The 21,607-nt window shown below is 40.0% G+C and overlaps 2 protein-coding genes across 2 annotated transcripts in view; one reads left to right on the top strand and one right to left on the bottom strand.

Moving 5' to 3' along the window:
• The window catches only part of LOC146565380 (roundabout homolog 1-like), a 144,279-nt gene that overhangs the window by 96,322 nt on the left and 26,350 nt on the right, over positions 1-21,607 (bottom strand). The gene's annotated exons all lie outside the window — the stretch shown is intronic.
• On the top strand, positions 3,772-13,112 carry LOC146565382 (protein phosphatase 1D-like). Its single transcript, XM_085288492.1, has 6 exons — positions 3,772-4,448; positions 6,201-6,429; positions 8,719-8,843; positions 8,964-9,145; positions 9,390-9,617; positions 10,946-13,112. The coding sequence occupies exons 1-6, from the start codon at positions 3,932-3,934 to the stop codon at positions 11,381-11,383; spliced, it is 1,719 nt and encodes a 572-aa protein (XP_085144618.1). The 5' UTR covers positions 3,772-3,931; the 3' UTR covers positions 11,384-13,112.

Genomic DNA, 21,607 nt, shown 5'->3' with positions numbered 1-21,607 from the left:
TGTTTATGTCTATTAAGTGTTCGGCTGATAAAAATGAACACAATCTGGTGTTTGAGCTCCTCATCACCTTTATAATATCTATCATTCTTGTTATTGTTTTTGATATCACTCATTATCGTAAACTTCTAGCCGTTACTTGACAGAGCTGCGTGTGCCGATGCAAATGTTCAATGCACTCAGATCAGATATTAAATCATTGTTAACCCAACAGCTTTATGGTACAAAGTCTGTGCGATGTCCAGTTGTTCATACCTATGTGAGAGGTATTTATATAATGCAGTATTTTGTGGTAATGATAAAGCAAGTTTTCTGGAGTTCTTCTGTGAAAACAGCAATAGCTGCACAAATTACTTTGAAGAGAAAAAGGTGCATTATTCCAGAAAAAGCACTATGTTGTGAATGATATCCTCTATGATCAGTAAGACTTGCATTTTGTTCGATCTAAGTTATTTATTTAAAGCTATTACTAAATGAAGGAAACAGCTAATGGGAATGCTAATGAAATTTGTATCCGCATTAGCTGTGTGGTAGTGCATTTCATTTGCATTTGCAGACAGAGATGAAATGCGCCACCGCATATTTCTCACAGCAGAAGCGAAACCTCCTAGAATCTCAAATTCATTTAAATTCTCAGTATCGAGTTCCATGAGGTTAGTCACACAGCAATGATGAAGAACTATATCAACGTTTGTGAAATTTGGCAACAGGCTTTCTCCTGAAGGGCTTGAGAAACATGTTGATGTTTGGTCCTAGCCTTTTTGGCATCTTTCATTCTTAATTGTTTTGTCTTTCCTGAGTTTTTTTTTTCTTCGTTGTGAACGTGTCAGATAGACAAAGCATACATTTAAGGTCTAGTGATTTCTACATTATCTATTTACTTACCTTGGACAACTTGTACTTATACTACAAAGTGATGTGTAAATAAATTTCTTCAGTAAGATTGCTCACATACTTTCACATTCAGTTTAACTGTGATTTGCTCATATCAAATAATGACAAATGACTATATTAGCATACATTTATATGGTAATATTTGAGTCCTTTTTCTTTTACCCTCTTTGGTTGGCCTGACTGACACTTTAGTATCTACTCTGTGCGAAAACCAAAAGAAAAAAAAGAAGAAGCTATTTTTATGGATGGACTATTATACAAGAGCTGCACAGGGAATCTGTGAGAATGCAATCCAGGTGTCATTGCCCCTTGGTAATCTCTCTCGTCTTCAGGAATTCATTTTCTCAGCAGCTTCACTTGAAAATGACATTCTGACACCATTTACATGGAAATCACTTTGCCTCTTCATCTGTAATAGTGGTCTGTACGCAGACAGGACCTCTCTGAGGGCTGGACTATTAATGGGCATAAACAAGGAAGGAAGGGAGGAAGGGAAGAAAGAAAGAAAGAAAGAAAGAAAGAAAGAAAGAAAGAAAGAAAGAAAGAAAGAAAGAAAGAAAGAAAGAAAGAAAGAAAGAAAGAAAGAAAGAAAGAAAGAAAGAAAGAAAGAAAGAAAGAAAGAAAGAAAGAAAGAAAGTAGGGTGCATACTAAAACCTGGGGTTTTCTGGGTTTAAGTCAAGGTCAAAGCTTTAGGTATTAAGGGATAAAGCAGCAGAAGAGACTGAGAGAAAGCATAATGTGGGAAATTCCTTTTTCTCCACTTAAACCTGGATCCTCTCTTTCCCCTTCTCCCTCTTTCGCATGCACAGACACACACATGTGGACAGGAATACATACCCACATTAAAAAGAGACATAAAGATTTCCCCCTAAAGCGCAAACATCCACCACAAAGCTCACATCTAAGCACTTGTTGAAAATGCATATAGTCTATGTTTCAGTGCCTTGTTAGATTGCAGTAAGACATGTTTGAATGCAAGATTTTATTTTCCTTCCGTGTTTATATCAAATATTTCTCCGTGATAATATCACAAATTAAACCAATATTTAAAAATGTCAATATTCCAAAAGAAAAAAGGCCTGTGAGGTGGGATAAGAGTAAAACATCTGGCACATCTCTCAGGCTCCAGGAAGCCACAAAGCCAATCTATTGTTTGCTTCTCCATGCTTGCTGCAAAACTGCTGCATGCATGCACAGTAGCACCTGTGACCTCAAACTTGAATGTTTGCTTAGACATTCACATTAAACATGCACTACAGCCAGAGTCAATGATGAGATTACCAAATCATAAATAACTGTGTATCTGGTTTACTTGTAGCAAGACAGGGAATGTGGAAGCACCTTTTATATGAAGAACAACAAAACCATGATAGTCCTACCATGACACATAAGATCAAATATTTTCTTTTCTTATATTAAATGAAAGTATACATTATATGCTTTGAAATCTTTGAATATGAGAGAAAAGGTTAAAAAAAAAAAAAAAGATAGTTTATTTGGCTGGATTAACACTGCCTCCACCTGGCATTACTGTAACACTACTCGAAGTGCTCATAAAGAGACCACTGCTTTGGAGTAAGAAGTCCTAAACTTTTTACATTATTTCATGTGGTGTGTTTTAATGAAATCTGTGGTTTTATTTTACAACATGATCAATCTCCATTGCCAGGAAAGACTAAGTGCTACGCAAGAAACGAGCATTATGCCAGTAAATGTCTACTATGACCAAAATTATAATACTATCGACAAACACTCGCAGTAATAAGCTCTCTGTAAGAAGCATCTCCACATTTGGTTTTTACATTAATGTTTTCATTACCCAAGCAATGAAAAAAAGCTTATAGAGTTAACAAGACCAGCGCACACGCCACACTATCTGGAATGTGTTGGAGATTTCTGTCCAGCAGTTGTAGCTTTGTGTGAGCACAACCATTGTTTCTCATAGCACAAGTTATACACAATGCTAGGATACTGGAACAACTGCTAGCTTAGTCATGATAAATTTGTGTAATTTGAGGTAATTGAGTATGAAGGGAAAATAACTAAATCAATCAATAAAAACACAGTTAAATTCAGTTTCCAATATATTTTCAGTTTTCAATAGATTTCCAAATCACTAGAACAGTCAGCTAAAGGTGCTTTATACTGTAAGATAAAGACAGTACAGCCTACAGTAATAGTGAGAACAACCCAACAGTCAGATGAACCCCTATGAACAAGAACTTGGTGACAGTGGAAAGGAAAAACTCCTTTTTAACAGGAAGCAAAGCGGGGTAGAACCATGGAGGGAGACAAAACTATTTTTTTTCTATTTCTTTATTTTTTTTTTGTAGAGTATCTCTAGTACTATAAGCTTTTGTTACAGCCACCATCAAATTACGTGCAGTTAATACTTAACTAGTTTGAGTGGGACACAGTTATTTTAGTAAGTAATTTTTTTGTGAATTGGAAACCTTTACCTTGAAAAGCACAAGGTTTTTTGGCTTTATTTCAGATCGGTTTTTGATAACTGAGACCAAAACCTTGCATAACTTCCAGTTATGTTTAAATGTATTTTCCCAATTTATAGAAACTGAAGCTTCTGAACACATAGTCACTGATAGTCCGGTTATTAATAAATAATGTTTAATGAGTCTACTTTTTGCCATCTTAGGGTGATTTGCTACAGCCAAATAAAGAGTCGGCTTTTGAAAATTATTTATTGTTACCACTATAATACCAAAGCAAATGTTTCAGGTATAATATAACATGAGCTTGTCGTTGCGAGGTTTTCGAGCTGCCATGAAGGCAGCACGACAGGCGGGAGTGCCATGCGAAGTGTCTGAGTTGATGCATTTAAAGAGAGAGAGGGAGAGAGAGCGAGTAAAGCGACGTCATTACGTACAGCGGGACGTAGCTGAGAAGATAAACAAAAAAGGCAGGAAGCCTTCGGCTACACAATCGCGGCAAAATCGGTTTAAAATTTTAGCTTGGAGCTGCAGTTAGCAACTACATGCAGCCTTTTATTGCTTAGGTACGTGCCACACGGAGTTCACAGTCATGGACGACGCAATGATATTCCGTATGAGTGCATTTTCCGAGCAAGGAGGGAGAAAATACATGGAGGATGTTGTCGAGATAAGACTCGAGTACGAGCCGACGCCGACGCCAGCCGAAGATTATCCAAATTCTCAGAGACACGGGGGACCGGGGAAAGCGGAAAGTGAAGCTATCAAACAGACTCAGAGTGAGACCCACGGACACGAGGTTTCCGCCGAGTCGAGTCCAGCTACTGCAGCGTGGACAGAGAGTTTATCAGACGGGAATAGCGACAACATCAGTGCACCAACATCAGACCAAAAAGACGCGGAAAATCTAGTTGATACTCGAAGGTCCGTGGCGTTTTTCGCCGTCTTCGATGGCCACGGGGGCCGAGAAGCAGCGCATTTCGCCAGGGAGAATCTGTGGGGTCTGCTGAAAAGGCAACGGGGGTTTTGGTCGAAGGATCACAGTGAAGTGTGTGCCGCTCTACGGAAAGGCTTCATCGCTTGCCACCACGCAATGTGGAAAGAGCTACGTGAGTCATCCAAGTTATCTAACTTGCACTTTATTCCCTCATATTTTTTCGCTGGTGATCTTTATTGCAGCACGACGGGCATAAAATCTAACAATTACGAGTATCGGCATCTTAGATGGCAAAATGCTGTCGCGTGAGGCAGCATCCCACTCAGCTGGTTGCTGGTGGCTCCCCCGACGGCCAATCCCGTTACAATTAACAGCGAGCTGTCATCTGACCTCGACTCGGCCTTCGAGGCTGTCACAATATGATGTTGATATGATAGGATGCAAAGACATTAATGGATTGGATTTATATAGCGCTTTTCAAGGCACCCAAAGCGCTTTACAATGCCACTATTCATTCACTCTCACATTCACACACTGGTGGAGGCAAGCTACAGTTGTAGCCACAGCTGCCCTGGGGCCGACTGACAGAAGCGAGGCTGCCATATCGCCCCTCTGGCCAACACCAGTAGGCGGGAGGGTAAAGTGTCTTGCCCAAGGACACAACGACCAAGACAGAGAGCCCGGGGATCGAACCGGCGACCTTCCGGTTACAGATGCGCTTCCCAACCCCCTGAGCCCGGTCGCCAAAGAAATTAATGGTTAAAACGCAGGGAAAATACTGTTTTAGAGATAATTTTTCAGAGATAATATTCATAGTTTCATTATTTTTGATAAATGGAATGAAATGCAATTAACCACGAGTCAATGTTCAGTCTTTCCCAAATAGCATGGGACTGCGGGTTTTAAAGTATATATGGTAAGATGAGCTTTATGGGACTGGATTTTTTTTCAAAGTGAAAAAACAGTTTTCAGCTGTGTGCCCCCCCGCCCTTAAAACACAGTCACACACTCTCTCACACACACACAAACACACGATCTTCATTTCCTCCTGTAGGTGCTGTAAGAAGAGGTCACGAAGATGCAAAATCCACAGTTTCCTGTGGTTTCCCTAAAGGTTATAAGGCAGCGTAGAGGTTTTTATAAAATTTTATTTCGGGGTTCAAAAGTGAACATATGCCTCTCATTCTTATGCAAGCTGACCTTGTAATTTTTCTTTTTATGTAGTAGGCTGTTTTAGATATGAGCTTTCCAACTGTGATTCTGCCTAGATTTCTAATTCAGTTTCTTTTTTTGTTTTTCGATGCAGGGAAAAAGCAGGCCTGTATTTTTCTGTTTGTTTGTTGTTTTACAGTCAATGCATCTGTTTTTATTATCATACAATATTAACAAAAAGAAAAAAAATACTCTTGCGTGCGACTTACGCAGGGAGCAGCTCCATTGGGAAGAGTTTAACGTCATTATTTTCCAGTGCAACTTTAGGGGAAACAAACAAAACATATACCAACATTGATAATGGGACTCAATGAACTCAATTAAAACCATTTAAAACCACTTCCCTTTAGTTCTGATTGTGCTAACACCTTTATTGGATCAGCTTTTTAACTCACTGAAGCTTCATTCAGACTTGTGAATCTCTGTAGAGCCAACCGCATAACCTACATCAGCTTAAGGTTTTTATTTACAACTTATCTAAGGCATAGATTTAACACACAAACAGAAATCCACTGTTAATCCTTGCATTCGTTATAATTCTATGCTTCATAGGTCTGGAGTAAGTTTCTAAGTATCATATTCATAATGTTAATGTAACTTCTGCTTACCTTTTAATGTAACATTTCTTGTTATATTGGTACGCTTGTCTAGATTTTTTGCTAAGTGGTCTCAGAAAGCTGACTTACATTTGACTTTTCTTTTCCCCTTACAGCTGAGTGGCCAAAGACTATTACCGGGCTGCCCAGTACATCGGGCACCACAGCTAGTGTCATTGTCATCCGTGGGGTTCACATGTATGTTGCCCATGTAGGGGATTCAGCTGTAGTGGTTGGAGTGAAAGAAAATGACTCTGACATCACGCTCCAGGCACTTGAAGTAACACAAGACCATAAACCTGAACTTCCTAAAGAGAAGGAAAGGATTGAACGACTTGGTGGCAGGTGAGTCATGAACAGAACCTCAGAGAACTTCTTCTGTGAGGAACTTGTCAAGACTACAGAGTTAGAGGCTCTGTCAGATAGCCAAATAATAAATGTAAGGTGGCTCTCGCTCAGGAGGTAGAGCAGGTCACCTACTAATCAGACGGTTAGTGGTTCTATCCCCGTCTGCTACAGTAGAAAAGCACTATATAAGAACCAGCCCATTTACCATTCAAATCCAGGCATTTGTTCAGTTCCAGCATTGCTGATCTTCTGTCAAGCTTAAATGTCTTTTGGATAACTTGTCCATGTATTAAACACCTTTTGTTACCAATGTCTGAAAATATTTTAATGTCTCAGTGGGTGGCGTCTTATACCTTTAAGCCACATGTTGGCTGGTTGGCTTCTCAGTGGAAGTTCAAAAGCTGTCTTGATTGTGCTTGTTCCTAAACTGGCTAATGATAATGCAGAAAAGGAGTCCGTTAATCATGAAATAAACATAGCCAAGTGTGCTTGGTCCCAGCATAAAATAGAATCCATTTAGCATTTTTCAATTGGGAACTTTAGAAACCCTGCTAAGGCTAGCTAGCTGCTGCTTCAGCTATTGAGCAATTTGCATTGGTTGCATATTACCGGTAGATAATATTACTTTGCATTAACCAGACGATAAACAGTGTTATTGTGTTATTATAGTGTTATTATATTTCTTTCTTGTTTGTCTGTACAAATACGTGTGTGTGTGTGTATATCTACACATATATTCGTATCCGTAAATGAAAATACATGTAGACGAGTATATATTGGGTTTTTTTTGTTTGTTTGTTTTATTATGTCTGAAATAAATAAAGATACATACATACATACATACATACATACATACATACATACATACATACATACATACATACATACATTATTGTAACCCTTCAGACCAAATGGGTATGGCTATTTTGTCCAAACTCTTGAGACTGAACTGATACATCAGCTTGGGATTTCTCAAATCAATTTTTCTAACTTTAGCTGGCAGTTCTCATAATACTGACTACACTAATCAGACATTCTATTAGGTACACCTAGTTGGTAGTGGACTGGAGCCACTTTCACCATCAGAACTAAAAAGTCTTCATGGTATAGATTCAACAACCAAACATTCCTCAGACATTTCGGTCCTTGTTTACAAGATGAGCATCACAAGTTCAGCCATAAGCATCTAGATACATTGTTCTAAAGGGATGGACATGTTCATCAACGGTATTCAGGTTGCCTGTGGTGTTTAAATGATGCTCACTTGGCACTAAAGGGCGCAAAGTGTACCACAAAAACTTCCCCCACACACTATTGCACCACCAGCAGCCTGAATCACTGATACAAGGCAGGATAAAACCATGGTTTAGTGTTGTTTACATCAGATTCTGACCCTAACATCCATGGGTTGCAGGAGAAATCAAGGCTCTTCCAATCTTTTCTTGTTCAGTTTTGCTGAGCCCAGTGAACTGTAGCCTCAGTTTCCTGAGGCTTCTTAGCTCACAGGACTGTCACTGGGTGTGGTCTTGTGCTGCTGTAGCCCATCTACTTCAGAGTTCAGTGTGTGGTCGATTTAGAACTGCTCTTCTGCATCATCTTTTTCTACCTTCGTTATAACCAGTGGTTATCTGAGTTAGTGTTGTCTTCCTATTAGTTTGACACAGTTTGGCCCTTTTTTTTGACACCAACAAGGCATTTTGACCCAGTGAACTGCAGCTTGCTGGATTTTTTTTCTTCTTTTATGGGGAGGAACCTCTGTATAAACCCTAGAGATAGTTGTGTGTGTGATCCTAGTAGATCAGCAGTTCCCGAAATACTCAGAACCCCTGCCACGTTCAGAGTTACTTAAATCACCTTTCTTCCCCATTCTGAAGCTTGGTTTGAAATTCAACAGTTCGTGTTGAGCATGTCTACATGCCTTAAACATATTGCATTTGTACTATGTGACTGACTGATTAGATATTTGCATTAACACTCAGCTGAACAGGTGTTCCCAACATAGTGGACGATGGGTGTATCTATAGCTATCTACAGTAATAGTCAGAGGGTGTTTGGCCAGCAACTTGGAACTAACTAGATGTGTTTTGTTTTTTTTGATCATGCCCAAATCAGCCTAACTGGCATTGTGCAGGATTATATCTATCATTACTGTGTGAACACAAGCTGCAATTAACTGCAAGCAGTAGAATGATGACTGCAGTTCACTTGATGCGTGCGGGTGTCATTAATAACAATGATTTTGAGCAAAATCTTGTATTGAAGCGTTTCTTTGTTTTATTTTTGTAGTGTAATGAAAAAATCTGGGGTGAACCGTGTTGTGTGGAAGAGGCCCAGGCTGACCCACAATGGCCCTGTGAGGAGGAGTACAGTCATTGACCAGATCCCTTTCCTGGCCGTAGCCCGATCCCTTGGTGAGAAATTTAACTCTTTATTTATGAGATGTTTAAATGTAAGTGCACGATGTGAGTAATGGCCTTTTTTTTTTTTTTTTAATCTATTCCCACTAATTATAATTTCTTGTGTGTTGACAGGTGACCTCTGGAGCTATGATTTCTACAGTGGAGAGTTTGTGGTTTCTCCTGAGCCTGATACCACCGTGATGACCCTTGACCCCAAACGACATCGCTACATTATTCTCGGCAGTGATGGACTGTGGAACATGATGCCACCCAAGAATGCTGTTAATATGTGTTATAGTCACGACAAAATGGTGGTACGTAATAGTACCATTTTAATATTTTTACGTTATGTTTAATGTTATGTTTACATGCAGTATAGTGGTTTGGAATTTAAAACGGTTACAATGTTTCTTAAGGTAGATGCCTGCTATACTTATTAGAGTGGGGCAGTTTTGAATTGATTTTCACACTTTCACCTCAAGTAAACACAATTTCAATTAAAGTGGTATCACTGGAAACCTGAAAACATTGATTCTCTTTATCTCTTAATTTATTAAGGGGCCAAAGGGAATGTCTTGTGCCCGCCGGCTGGGATGCACAGCTCTGTTGTTTTGGAAGGAACGCATGCTCCGTGCAGATAATACGACAGTGATCGTCCTAGCCCTACAGGAACGCGGTGGCCCACCTATCCCTATGCATCGAGATGAGATTGTTGTCGACATGGCTACAGGAATTGACCACGTTCCTGGCCCAGGGACGACTTATAACACATGTGAGGTCCCAAAGGTCAGTGCCCTAGCTTTTCTTTAGCCTTTTCCTTTTGCTCTGTTTCCATTAAAGCATATACCCAGTGTGTTCACAGTGTGTGTTTGTCTTTGGCTATTCACTGTATTGTCCTCTATATATATATATATTTCAGTCCATTTTTTTAATTATCATTTTAATACTTTCACCAGTTGGAATATGATTATTGGTAAACACCTAGAGAAATTAGCCAAAGGTCACACAATCAGTTTCCATCAGAAGATCGATGGTTTACCAAATCACTTTTTGTTTTCGGGGCCCAACAGGCGGAGCATGAGGATGGCATGTTTTATGAAGAAGATGAGGTATTTGGAGAAGAACATGAGGGATGGACTTGCCTGGAGTGGTAGTGAGGTGACTGACTCAGCAATGAAAATGTGTCAAAAATGATTAGCCCATGATTTGCCCTTCTCAAGATCCAGGCTGGTCTTACTGAATCTGATAGGAAAACGCAGCTGTTTGGACCAAAGGATGATTACATCTCTGTACAACCAGTTAAGCTAATTTGTTCTGAAATACTGGTATTATTACCTCCAATGTAGCGCTTTTGTTTATTTAAATCTGTTCATTGGTATTTACCAGAACATTACTGACAAATGAGCACCAGTGGTGGGAGACGGTGAAACGGCTGCTGTTCTCAGATTATTCCCAGGTTGCACTGGCACAACAGCTGGCATCAGTCTAGGAATTGTGTTACAAGTTTCTGTCAAAGATCTTATTTAAAATGTCAAATTTTTCAGTGTTTATTGACGCCAGTGCCTTTAGCATCCTTAAAGTCAAGAAGACGGTAACCCTGATGATGATTGAGTTTATGATATGAGCGCTTTTACACATACTCTGAACTGCAGCTCATCTAACGCTGTGAGATGGCATTGGGAGAGTATATTTACACTTCCAGAGAAGATGATGATTGTTAAAGATGACCAGTTTATTTAGGCGGACAGATGGAAGACGGGGATTTTTAGGACTGCATTTACTCACCTTTATCATTCTTTCAGATGCCAGTCATATATCGATATTTACTGTTTGCATCATTTGCACATTTATCACATGTGCATGCAATACACATAAAACTCAGTGTAGATTCATTTTTATATCTCTGAGTTTGTCTCCATGTCTCCATTCATATAATATAGCTTCCATGAGTCCATCTCATTTTTAGCCGTAAGTTATTAAATGGCAAATTTTTTGTTTGTTTTGTTTATTCTTGACAACTGTGTTTGGATTTCAAAATAAAAGTACTTAGTTTTTGGAATTCTATTTAATCACTCAATAATAATGCTAACTTTTTAATTTTCGCTTTATTTCAGTGGAGTGGTGAACCACTGAATGTTCCCTCGCCTTTCAAAGAAAGTTCCACAACTCTGGAGCAGGCATTTGGGTTTTACGAAGCCGCTTTCTGTGCGACCACACAGCTCTTACCCGACATCGACTCCGTCGGGGACGCGCTGCCCCCTTCAGACGATTCAGCCAATGTTTTTGAAAAGCAAGACTCGACCACGCAGATGGACTGTGCTACTTCCCCTCCGCCAATAAAAAGGTCTCGCCGCTGTTCGCACGTCTCCCCAGAACTCAAAGGTCCTCATCGTCGGCTCGGCCGGCCCCCCAACAAAGGTTTGTCCCCAAAGACGCCTCACGGCGAGACGGAAAACGAACAGTCCCTTCAAACTCAAAGCAGAGAAAGAAGCTCCTCTGAGGAACGCAGCATCCTTTCACAGCACCACAACGCTGCCTTGTGCGTGTGCTGAATCTGGTCTCATACACAAGGTGGTTTCTGGCCGCGACGCTGAACTAATGAACTAATGATGTGCATCGTGTTGACTTTGAACCAGGTGTGCCACAGGCCTATTCCTAAATGTATAATTTTACTACAAAGTCCTTTTTTTCCTTTTGTAAATATGTCAGAAATTGTGAATATGTTATTCCTTTATATTTTTTTTGCCCCCACTTTGTGTTTGAGTTTTGATTTGCCCTGTTTACGCTACCGAGTGTCATACTTTTAAGTTTGTACAATATATTCATAAGCCAGCTAATGGGAGATCAGAAAATCTGGCACAACATCAGTTCAGCAGAACTGTTAAGCATGTGATCCTCGAGATTTTTAATCAACTGTTCATGAACTATTGTAGATTGTTTTTTTGTTTTTTTGTTGTTGTTTTTAACTTGGTGGATGGTATTACATGCTAGCCTTTGTTTGACTAGATTTAATATTTCACATCAGTTGTTTGGATCCCTGCTGAGTTTAAATGTGCTACTGACTCAGCATCTGGAAAGGGTTCAGAGCCAGTTCACATCAAATGGGGAGGCTCAGGTTCTGTGTATTCACTTGGAGAGATGCCTCTAGTACTTATTATTCTTTAGGGTTCAAGCAACAGGTGTGAGGAAATTATGCAGGTTCTGGGTTTTAATCTGTATTAATTATGTGCTGTTATGATCACTCATATGATTGATGAATTTCATGCATAGCTTGTGTTGTGTTAAAGGCTAACTTCACACAGATTACATGTTCTCATAATAGTTTGTACACAATTTGAGTGAAATGGTCATTTACTGTTTTCGAGTTCTTTTTTTCCTTTTTGGGTTTTCCTATTGTTCTGTTCCACTCGCCTTAATTTATTTTTATTTATCATTTGGCCAATTGAATGACACTTTTGGACCTCTTTACAACTTTAATAAAGGCAGCTAAAGAGGTTATTGACTCGAACGGGTGTCTACGTATTGGAAACGCCAAGCACACTACCTGTTCACTAGGCACTAACAACTTCAACATGTCTTCCTCTTTGTTGTTCTATACTGTATTCTTTGTATATGCATGGTTTTGCATCCGCAGCTTGTTTGACTCTGCGAAGGCAACACTTTATGTTCCATGAGTTGACTACATTAAGTACCCGATTCATGGTGTTGTGTTTATACGGCAGCTCAGCAAAAGTCCCGGCTCATTCGTTGCCTTCTTTTTCCATTTTAAAATGTCATGGATGCCTTAGCACAGACGAGTCCGACGTGCTCTTCACATTATTTTACATATTTGGGAACCGAACTGGTGACAATCTCTGTGGCCCAGCCTCGAACGCCACACACCTTCAGTTAGTCTAATTAGTCGTTAGTCTAATTCTACCATTTGCACTGCATCACACTAAATCTGCTCTGCGTGGTTAATATTTTGTTCCTGTTACTTTGAGCGGTTTGTTCGTTTTTGTACGGTGCGTCAATATGCAATAGAAGTTTGTACAGTACATTATTATGCAAAGTAATCGGGGTGTTTCAGGAGTCTGGCATGCTCAGATCTATTCAATGTTTTGTGACGTGTCCAGATGGGTGTTAATGGGCATGTGGTGTGTTATGACAAATTAAAATGCTTTGGTCTGACTTTGTATCCAAATGCTGCCGGTTTTCAAGATTTAACTGTGTAAGTTACAGACTTTGAAAGTTGACTGGGTATAAAGTGTTTGCGTGTTGTAATAAAGTTCTCATTTTTCACACAGCGTCATCATTCAATAATTTCCCAACTTTGATAACTAGATTAGCTGTTTGGTAAAGCTGCTTAATCAGTAGACATTTGTGCACAGTATATAGTCTTGAGTTAGCGTGGTGCTGAGATATACTGTAGAGGGGGAGAAGAGAGGTAATAGACCATGCATTTGCTGCTATTATCCAGTAGATGGTAGCAATGTAAAGGGCTTGAATGCCATCTTTACCAGACAAATTGGGTATCTCTTATATAAATCCCACAGATCTAAATCACTAATATATATGACTTGCAACGTGGCTCTTTATGATACAGTTTTTGGACAAATAATTTCTTGTTGAACCTCTCTTTTTAGATGTTCAATAAGAAAAGTGGTCAAAAACATGGACTGATAAGAGCTACAGTTTTAGGACAAAAAAAACCCAAACTCCCAACATGGTGGAAAAAAGGTTGGTTTGACTTTGCAAATGCTTTGGCTGTCCAGCATTTTTATACCTTTTTAAAAGGAAAAATACATGGAAAAAACAAATTTCAATACAGGATTGTGCTAATTTACGCTATTTTAATATATGTTGTTAAATAGGGGGATTTTATTTATAGTTAAATGTAATTTCTCATACTACATGCCATCATTTATATTTAGAAAGAAACAAAGTCTTTTGTAGTAACATGGACTCTGACACACTCTCTACTTTGCATTTCACTTACACGTTACAGACATCAGATCCATGATAGCGTTGTGTTGACTTAAATATTTCATCGACTGTCAGCTCGGCATCTGCTGACCCACCTAACACGCAACGTTTCCCTTTTACTGCAGTCTGTCGCTGTACATCAGCCAGCGAAGCATCACTGTGTCCACCGCATTTCTCTCTGCTCCGCCTGTCTGAATTTCTTACAAATAAGCATGATCAGAGCCAGTCGAGGAGGGCAGTGGAGAGCAAACTGGATGTGACAGCTACAGGAATGTCGTTAAGTGCATTTACACAAATGTTCTACACTATTGATGCACTTGCATATTTCCAGGTTATGCTTCTTCCTTAAACTCCACTGTGTTTTGGAGACTAATGTACTTTTAGTTTTGTACTTTTCACTCTGACAGTTATAGTTGCCAGTTAATTGCTATCTAATTTATAAAAAAGGGGAGCAAAGACAATACTAAAAGTCAGACATGTCCTGCTAGAAGAAAAGGAACAGAGAAGATCAGGTACATCTGTTCCATATTCCAAGGAAATCTGGAAAAAGTGAGGAGCAAAAAATGCCATGAATACATTCAAACTGCATCTCTAGTCTGCAAATGTCCCCTATTATTCATTTCTTCCCCCATACTGTTGGTTTGGTCACTATTAGAACAGGATTTTTGAAGGGTTGCTGCCATGAAGGGTACCATCCTCACCAACTTCCGATGCACTTCACAACAGGCCTGGAATAAGACAGAAAAACTCAGTTCAGAAAAGAACTCCAAAGATTACTCGGAGTAGGAGGAAAGAGTTCAAACTTTCAGTCTCATAGGCAGATGCGGTTGCAAATTTAAGTGAAAACCTGAGTGATTTAGTGGAGAAGCTCCTATAAACAACTTGAAGCTCAAGCTTTTCTGGCAGCAATCAGTCCCCCAGTGGCTAGCAGACATTATTTATAATGTGATTTTCTTTAGTTTATCTCCCAAACTCTTTCATGTGTGTACATAGTACAATCTACAGCAAACATTTACATGTGCTGAGTAATCTTGCACTTCATTGTCATGTGTCACATGAAATTCCATTGATTAACTTAGACTTTTGCTCACCTGCCACCTTCACACTCTCACTAATTGACTTGTTTCTCTCCAAGTGTCCCGTCTCCTTCGGGCAGCATCTCAGCAGACCTTTAATGGCTTGCCCTGCGCCACTCTTGGGAGGCTCTAGAGTAAGTGTTATGACGAGAGTGACTTCTCCACATGATGTAAAATGACGTGCCCTCATTTTCTCCCCCTGGTCTCTCTCCAAACAATGTGTGCTGGATTGTGTTCAAATACTGTTTGAAAGATAAAATTTGATCTTTTTACTAGTGTAAAAATTAGACTTGGATAGTTTTCCAGTTTTCCATAATAATTATAAGTCATCATTATTTGATTTATTCATCAGATGTCCTAAATTATTGCTGCCTTTTTAAGCCTGCTTAGTAGCTTTGATTAAAGGCACTGTCCTATAAATCATAAAGTCTCCACTTATGCTTCTTAACTGTTCTTGATGATAGCTACTGAATAGTATCAGGCTCCAAAGTAATGCAGCTTAACTCGATGGACTGTGTTGTTGCACCTTTCCATTTGCACAATATGCACTTAAATCAGGCAGGAATCTTTCACTTTATTATTTTTTCCTTTTTCTTACAGTCACCACACCTTCTTTTCGGTCATTCGCTCATACTGCAAACCCACCCAGGGAAAAGAGGGACCACAAGCCAGTGTACTCCTAGTGATGGTCCCAAACTCTGATAAATGGGGAGGGTTGCTTGAGGAAGAGCATCCAATGTAAAGGCTTTACCAAATCAAGAATGCTGATGAATTTGATTTTCAAACTGGGTCAGCAGGAGTCTGCATTAATTGAGACTTCATTTGGTGCTGTTGGCTAATAGGTTGCCAGTAGAAACTTTCCTACTAAAGACAAAGGAAGAGGAAAAGAGGGAATCCGTGTTCAGAGACAGCAAGAGAGAAGGGAAGGCAGAAGTGTGGAAATGAGGGTAGGGACTTTAAATGTATGGACTATGATTGCTTACACTTGTAAGCAATCAAACTACTCATTAACACAAATATCTAATCAACCAATCACATGGCATCAGTTCAGTACATTTAGACACACTGACATGGTCAAGACAACCTTCTAAAGTTTAAAGTAAGCATGGTTTAAAAACTACAGTCTGCGCATTGTTGTGGCAGTGTTCATCCCTTTATGACCACAGTGTGTCCCTCTATCTTGCACTCACATGGCCTCCACATTCACCAGATCTCGATCCACTGGAGCATCTTTGGGATGCTGTCGAATGGTAAGTTTGCAACATGGATGTGGAGACCATGCACAAACCGTGTGGACTGAAATCTCTGAGAAATATTTCCAGCACCTTGTTGAATCTTTGCCATGTAGAAATGGTCCAAATATGGTCCAAAATGGTACTGTCAAAGTGACTTTCTGGTAAGTGTAAATTTTCTTTCTCTATTGCTTTTTGGGCAGCAATCAGTTTTTATTGTTCTTAAGAAGCACCACATTCCTAAAACAGCACAATAAAGCCCTATAAGCTGCTCAGTATGATGAACCTGCTTCATATTACAGACTTCAACACGTCTTACTTTACTTTATAAATCGAAAACCGAATCATCCCGGACAAAATGGTCAATGATGCTTCCTCTCAGGAAATTTGCATTAAAAGCTCATGGTTTACGATATAAAACAAACAAAAAACACCCAAAAAAATGGCTAAATTAAATCAATTTAGCAAATAAGAGTGGGCCTAAATTCCTCGACACTGAGGTGAATGACTCACTTCCAGGTGTTGCAAAGGCTTGATTGCAGTTCTGGCTGCCAAGGGTGGCACAACCACTTATTAACTTTAGGTGAAATTACTTTTTCACATAGGGCCAGGTAGGTTTAATAAAAGAAATCATCATTCTAAAACTGTATTTTCTATTTATTCAAGTTACTTTCTCTAATATTAAAATTTGTTGGTGATATGATGCAAGTAAGTGTGGCAAATATGCAAAGAACCAAGAAATTTGGGGTGTGGGGTAAATACTTTTTTACAGCACTATACGAACTCACGTGGCTTACTCACTGTATCCTCAAACCCTCCAGCCATATTCTGTTTTCCAGGAATAGGTGAACTGCTTGAGAAAGGTTTGCCTGTTGATCACAAAATCCATTTAACTCTGAGCCAGGTGTCAATGTGCCCAAGTGTACAATGAATAATGCTCCATCACATTATGAGCAGACAGGCTTTGGCTAAAGTCAGCGAGACAGCATACTACACCAAATTCCGATGGATAGAAATACTTTGACATATCATTACTATGATATGCTTTATGTTTTAAATATAAAATGTTAGTTTAAAAAAAGAAATACATTTAGAAAAAAACTATTTATGCATTAATTACTTCATTTCTCAAGACAGGCATTCTGACTTGGGAAACACATGTAAATAATAACACTTATTATATTCCATTTTCCTGCTGTGATCTGTCACAGTGTCTAGACTGTTTGTTGAACTTGCCGCAACAGACAATTTGAAATTACAGCCAGCTTGGGAGTAAGTGATGTGACCCAAGATTGGAGCAGGATTTAGAGGTATGGTGAGGTTAAGATTCTTAACTGTCTCTAAGTCCTTTGATTGTTTCCCTGTAAAATCTTTTTCACCTCACACACATTACGAACAGTTTGAAGGCAGATTGACCTGCCCAGGTATAAGGTCGGGTTTAGTAACGTATCGCTGTCTGGGAAAATATTTTCAGAATGTCTGTGGTTTTTGTTTACAGGAGAATTGTTGCAAAAAACAGCACAATCGTTTAAAATCTGTATATAAGAATTGTTCATAAATGGCCTGCATTTGTATAGCGCTTTACTCAGTCCCTAAGGACCCCAAAGCACTTTACACTACATTCAGTCATTCACACACTGGCAATGGCAAGCTACGTTGTAGCCACAGCTGCCCTGGGGCGCACTGACAGGCGAGGCTGCCGGACACTGGCGCCACCGGCCCCTCTGACCACCACCAGTAGGCAAACATGGGGTTAGTATCTTGCTCAAGGAAATTTGGCATGCAGCCAGGAGGCAACCTGGGATCGAAACACCGATCTTCTTATTGGCTCTATTGGCTGACCTGCTCAGAATGGCGTTTAATCCTCCACTAATGTGTCCTCACAAGTCATTCTTGTTTGAGACATCAATCTGACCTCTGATCTCTTAAAGGTTCTTACTCTGATCAAACCTCTGAAGCTTGGATTATAACGCCATAGAGGGTCATCACTGTCAAAACAGAGGTGAGAAGTGTTGACACCCAGCATGGGCACTCCAGCTGACCTGATTAAACAGTGTGCAGACCATAAGCTTATAAATCTGTGACCACATATGCTAATGTAATAGAAAATGTGACAGGTTTTATTTTAGTGTTCGCTTTTAGTTTGCTTTTAATATGATACCCATGCTGTGTAGGATTTGACCATTAATTTAATATTCCCAAAGTTAAGACATGTGCTCTCAACAAACTGCTTATCTTTATGGCTAATCTGTCTTTATACCTCAAAATAAAGCCCAGGGGTCAATTCAGATTATCCAAGCATTAGCCAGTTAATCTTTTCTGCTGGAGAAGATAGGCCAGGCAATATGGACTCAGGCTGCACATAAACCCTGTTTCACCAAACTCTGATTTGGCTGGGGGCATTGCTGGAGGCAGAGTGGCTGCAAGATAGGTGTATGCATGGGGACGTCCACAAATATCCCATAGTGCTACTGCAAATTAAATATAAGGTCAAAACACATAGAGTAAAGGCAGAAGTTGGTACGCGTCTAACTGATCTCTTAATTTTGGAAACAGATTAGCCAGAGTTTAATGACCTGTCAGGACCTTGTGTGGGGATGCGTTCATGACCTTTAGTGGCGTGCAGTCTGAGTTTGTAGTTTGAGCGTGTAGTCTCAGCTCTGACAAAGGGTTGTGCGACGCTGACTGTGGGGAGGAAGAGACAGGCCTTCTCGTGATGCCCCACTGGCTCCAGTAATTCACTCCATGGAAGATTTTCCACTAGAGCAGTCTCGTGATGACACCCCACCCTCAGCCTTTGACCAAGTGAAAAAAATTGATGATGACATGGTGCACCATGATACAGCCCTGACCTACCCGCATTTTGTATTGGTCAAAGGGAGGCTTTATTGTGTGAGTCGTGACACTCTCACAGAAGAGGAACAGATCCAGTTGTTGGTGCCAAAAACCACTGGGAAATTATTTTCCAGGCGGCTCATTATAACCCTCTGTGCAAGTTTGTACTCCGTAACGCACTGATGTTTGTATGTGTCTGCAAGTGGCTCTTTGTCCTGACACCAAGCTTCTAGTTTGGACTGATTTGTTTTTAAAGAACTTTAACGCAAAGTTAAAATGCTGTGACTCTGGAAGGACAAATGGACATATTTTAATTCCTAAAGTTCTCGTCCAATAAAAACTTTTTCCAAAGTTTATACAACAGGAGCATCTCCCTTGCTGTTTGTCCTTCACTGTTTTCGCTCATTGTTTCTGACACATCTTAGTACATGCACAAACACACAGATACCCAACCATAGAGAGAATTGAAAAGAAATCGTTGACTCATCTCGTTCCTGATTTCTTGCTGGCAACAAAGGCAGCACTCCACTGACTGAATGTGTGTCGCTAGAATATGTTGTCTTTTCACTTTGGCTTAGGGTGAAAGCAAAGGCGGGAGGACATGTCGGGAGCGCGAGAGCTGTCAAACACCTCCTCTGTCACTGCTAGTGCTTTTAGCACCAACAGTTTCACATACTCAGCACAACCTCCTGTAAAGAAAAGCAGACTTCAAGAGCCAAACAGGGTCTTACACACACACACACACACACACACACAAACAGACAGTTCTAACCTGACCTAAACACTGTTAAAGCTGGGCTAGGCAACATGTTTTAGACAAAAAAACATCTCTCATACCTTTATGCATATTAGAATTGAAGTGGTCTTATAGGGAACCAGAAATCTGGCCTATCTTTTGGGGCCTAGGTTTGTTTAGTGGACTTACCCATGGGAGAATAGAATTGTGTATTTGTGCACAAATGGCAATTGATAAAATACTCTGCATTTCAAAGACTGACTGAATAGAAGAATTTTTCCCCCTCCCCCTCAATAAAACGTAAGATAAGCTTATTAAGGATGTACTGTAGGGTCAGCAGTAGAGCACAGGTGCGCCCTGTTACTTAAACAGTTATGATGGGACTTAATGGGACAGAAATTAAGCCTGACAAGACCCTGACAAGACACAAATAATCTGGTAAAGTATTTAGAAGTCATTTTATTAAAAAAAAAAAAAACTTCCTCAAAGATGACAATAAGCCATTCATTCGTGCATATACTTAATTGCATAAGGCATCTTATATAGATGACAAACATGTGGTACATTTTGATCTTACTGACCACATAACCTTCTTATATCCCGGAGCAATGATGTGGAGATGATCCTATGTCTAGACTGGACTAGATGTAAGGGATTTTCCTTCTTGTTATGTATGTGTGATATGCATCACATGTGTGTCCAAGACTGGTGAACTTTGGATGGGCATCATGGACTTTGGCCATAGTTATCAGTTAAGAGTGTGAAGAAGTGCCACCTCTAGCCTGTTGTGTTTGGATGGCCAGATAAAAATTATGGATGAGCATCTTGGGTGAGACTAGAGTGGCTGACCAGTAACCAGATGACTGTTTTGTGTCCTTGTACAGATTTCCCTCACGACCAACCAGTCTGAGATTGCGATTTTATTTTTTACAAAACAGAATAAAAAGGAACTAAACTAATATTAAACAAATGGTAATTTAATACAAACTGACCAAATTAAGTGTTTCAAGTGTCTCAATCTAAGATCTAATCAAAAGATAAAGAAACTAAAGATAAAAATCACCTTTTGGGTTTTGAAAAAATACATTTTCGCTAAGGATACAAGCATTCTTCGATGGTGGATGGGCTCTCCCTTTGAGATGGGATGAGGAGCTTGGTCATTCAAAAGGGACTCAGAGTAAACCTGTTTCTCCTCCACTTTAAAAGAAGCCAGCTGAAGTGGTTTGGACATCTGATAAGGATGCCTCCTGGATGCATTCTGGGTGAGGTGTTTTGGGCATGTCCTACAAGAAGGAGGCCCCCGGTCAGACCCAGGATTTGCTGGAGAGATTATACTTCTTGGCTGACCTGGCAACAACTGGAAGGCGTGGTCAGGGTGATGGAAGTCGAGCCTTCTCTGCTTAGACTGCTGCCCCCATGACCCAAACCTAGATAAATGGTAGAAAGTGAACTGGTGGATTGATTTTAAAGGCTCAAGGCTCACCATGAGTGATAGGTGGATGCTCAAAACCAGTTATAATATGAAAGGTTTTTGTATGTGTGAGGGAGATGATCTTTTCTTCCGCACAGTGAGCTTTTCTCTTTTGGGTCTTGGGTATTTACGACTAAAGCCTCAGTTATCCTGACATAATATGAATTGCAAAGCTGATCCCAATCAATTTAGCTGATTTTACAATAATCATCACTTGTATATATGTTAGGAATTACGTGATTGAGCATTGTGATGTATGCGACACACACACACACACACACCGTTTTTGCTCACGATCATATTTTTATTTATAATAACAATGTGCCGTTACAGCTCGTCCCGGTCCAGCCCGCCTCCCGCTCGCCTCTGCCGTCACTATATAGACACACAGAAGGAAAACACTCATGACACAATCGCCACCACCTGTGGCTCACCTGCCTCCCGGTACCACCCCCCTGAGC

The sequence above is a fragment of the Mchenga conophoros genome, linkage group LG10 (genome assembly GCF_057382185.1).
Source record: "Mchenga conophoros isolate Kocher_MC1m ecotype Shallow Benthic linkage group LG10, M_conophoros_male_GT1.1, whole genome shotgun sequence".
Taxonomy (NCBI): Eukaryota; Metazoa; Chordata; class Actinopteri; order Cichliformes; family Cichlidae; genus Mchenga; species Mchenga conophoros.
The sequence above is the reverse complement of the archived record's forward strand: the minus strand, read 5'-3'. Positions and strand labels throughout refer to the sequence as shown.